Raw genomic sequence first — 2,540 nt, 5'->3', positions numbered from 1 at the left:
CGGATCCGCCACAACCTTCGCCCATACGGGCAGCTCCGTCGAAAAACACCACACCGTCCTTACGCATTGGGGTCTGTCCGCGTGGAGGAGAGGGGGGTGGGCTAAGAAGAGACTGCACCGTAAGACTAGGTCCTGATACAGGTCCGCGCGGAGGCGGTGCCGTCGTTGGGCGTGGTAGGTGGTTAAGGCGTGGAAATGCGCCTGGAGGAGGTAGGGGAAGGAAACCAGCGGCGGGATACGGCTGGTGTTGTCGTGTAGCGCTGCGCAGCGGTCGTTCCACAGTGTACGGAGTGTGAGGGCTCGGATGAGCTGCCACGCTTGGTGGGCCAGGTTGTCTTGGGCGGTGCAGTGGGACATCCAGTTTGGTGAATGGAGTAGCCATGGTGCAACCGGGGTCTGAGTCCCGTGGAGGAAGGAGGTCTGTTGGTCGTCTGTGTTGGGAGGGGTGGTGGGGTCGAACCAGATGCGGAGGGTGGTGGTCCAGAGGTAGCGTGCCCGACCACAGAGCCAGAAAGTGTGTGCGGGACTATCGCTCGCGCCGCAGAATGGGTATTGAGGTGGGGCGGCAGTGGTCCAGAAGGGGAAGGCTTGGTGGAACCACCTGTACATGAACCATTGGAGGTTGCCCGGTAGAGTGGAGGATCCCCTCGTATTATGGCGGCGGCGGTGAAGCCTTCATCGTCTTTGGAGTGGAAGCGCATCATCCATGCTATGCTAGCGAGTACGCGTTCGTTCCGCACAAATACATCCATTCCACGCCAATCCTGTCCCCGACGCCAGGTGGCATGGACTATGAAAAATCGGAGACGCTGACGAAACCAGCTCACTTGAACAAATTGAAAACTCAGCAAGTTAGTACCAGTTAGTAATTATAAAATTATACAGGTATTGCGTGACCATTGCGCCAGGCAAATAGTAACTACAGTTTGGATATTGTCGATTTTCTTGAAATTTCCCAATTTTGCATGGTTTGTTCAAAATAGAGCCGAGACATCTGATTGACCATTATCCACTTCGCCCTGTCCAGTAGAAAGTCGAAAATGGATTGTAGCCAATCAGCGACAAGTAATTTCGGATTCACCAATGGGAGAGATTGGTGCTCGATTCGCTCGTCGAGATTCGATTGAACGGGGTCCGGAAATTCATACCGAATCTCCAATATAATAAGGTTTGGTAAATTTGTTCGAAATCCGGATAAATCCGGATGAATGAAATATGAGACATGTACCGTTGTGGAATTGGAGTGACAGGGAAAAGTTGATAACGTTATTTCCTGGCGTCGCGGACTTGCGCAGCCCCAGATCCGCCTGGCGTAGCACCCTTTGGTCAGCGAGGACGGCGCCAAGGTCAAGTTGACGAGCCCGACCACGCGATTCCGGACCACCTGGCCCATCTTGAAGTGCTAGTCGAGCATTTCAAGGAACGAAAACCTGCGTACCGCCGACTGTTGCACCGCTACTTTTATGCTTGTGGATGAGATAGCAGCGTCTGTGGTTGCCCATGGTGGGGCGCGTTGATTTCTGTCCACAATACATTACGTAGTACTAATAATAGTATGCATATTATTTGCGAATATTTTGAGATATTTTAATGCTGGTATAATACATTGAAAATATTTATTCTCTTTGCATCTTTGCACAATACGCGCAATAATGCAAAAAAACATATTCCAAGCTAACGAAGCAAATGTAGTAGGATCTTGCTGATACTGCACACCCGGTACCATGTATTATTTTAGTATAGTATTATAGGGTGTAATTATTGTACATTTAATAAAATGTCTACACCAGACCTTGCATCTTACACCTCCGTACGCACCTAATTTTCACTTATACACTGGTATACTACATTGTATTAATCCATAATTATACAATATAGCGATAATATACATAGTGATAGTATATAACACTCTGGATTACTAATCCGTTGAGCTTATATTACATGACATACAACCATGTGCACTAACCTTACATTGTATATGCATAGTATAAAATAGATATGTAATATAATAAATAAAGTTTACACTTGTATTAAGCAATCAATATAATTATTAAGCATGCTTGATCAACACGCAAAGAGTGCATAATGCAACTACAACCTGTATAATACCAATTTGGACCATTTTTTGTGCCTCTCTGCAAAACGATCATTTCTCAGTCATCAATAGGAATTTTGAGCTATCGATAGAATATCATGTTTGTAAAAAATGGACTGTTGCAGTTCAAACTTTGTTCTGTGAAAAAGAATAAAAATTCGACGTATTATGTGACTATATATATGTCAGATTGGTAGCCAAACACACAAAAGCTGTCGTTTGAAATATCTGAGCGTGACTTGCAAACGCCACGCCCACAAACAACCAACCCAGGACGTACGGAATGGCGCTGAGGTCGAGCATCGCGGCCCGTCCCAAGCGATCGGCAAGGTTGAACGTAACCAACGAACCTATGAGCATGCCAAGGGGAAGGATCAGCTGGAAGAACTCGGCGTGGTTCACGCGGCCGTCGAACATGTCGACTTGGATGTTGTACAGTCGCGAG

General features: G+C 47.0%; 2 protein-coding genes across 2 annotated transcripts in view; one reads left to right on the top strand and one right to left on the bottom strand.

The window, feature by feature from the left end:
- The window catches only part of H257_03132 (hypothetical protein), a gene marked incomplete at both ends in the record, with an annotated part of 909 nt that extends 723 nt beyond the window's left edge, over positions 1–186 (top strand). The window contains one exon of the mRNA XM_009827090.1: positions 142–186. Coding sequence (XP_009825392.1) covers positions 142–186 — 45 coding nt within the window. The remainder of the gene's footprint in view (positions 1–141) is intronic.
- A 1,275-nt stretch (positions 187–1,461) lies between these two features.
- Positions 1,462–2,512, bottom strand: H257_03131 (hypothetical protein; the record flags this gene model as incomplete). Its single annotated transcript, XM_009827089.1, has 2 exons — positions 1,462–1,520; positions 2,365–2,512. The coding sequence occupies 2 exons, from the start codon at positions 2,510–2,512 to the stop codon at positions 1,462–1,464; spliced, it is 207 nt and encodes a 68-aa protein (XP_009825391.1).
- Between the last annotated feature and the right edge of the window lie 28 nt (positions 2,513–2,540).

Source organism: Aphanomyces astaci, assembly GCF_000520075.1.
Source record: "Aphanomyces astaci strain APO3 unplaced genomic scaffold supercont1.5, whole genome shotgun sequence".
Taxonomy (NCBI): domain Eukaryota; phylum Oomycota; class Saprolegniomycetes; order Saprolegniales; family Verrucalvaceae; genus Aphanomyces; species Aphanomyces astaci.
The sequence above is the reverse complement of the archived record's forward strand: the minus strand, read 5'-3'. Positions and strand labels throughout refer to the sequence as shown.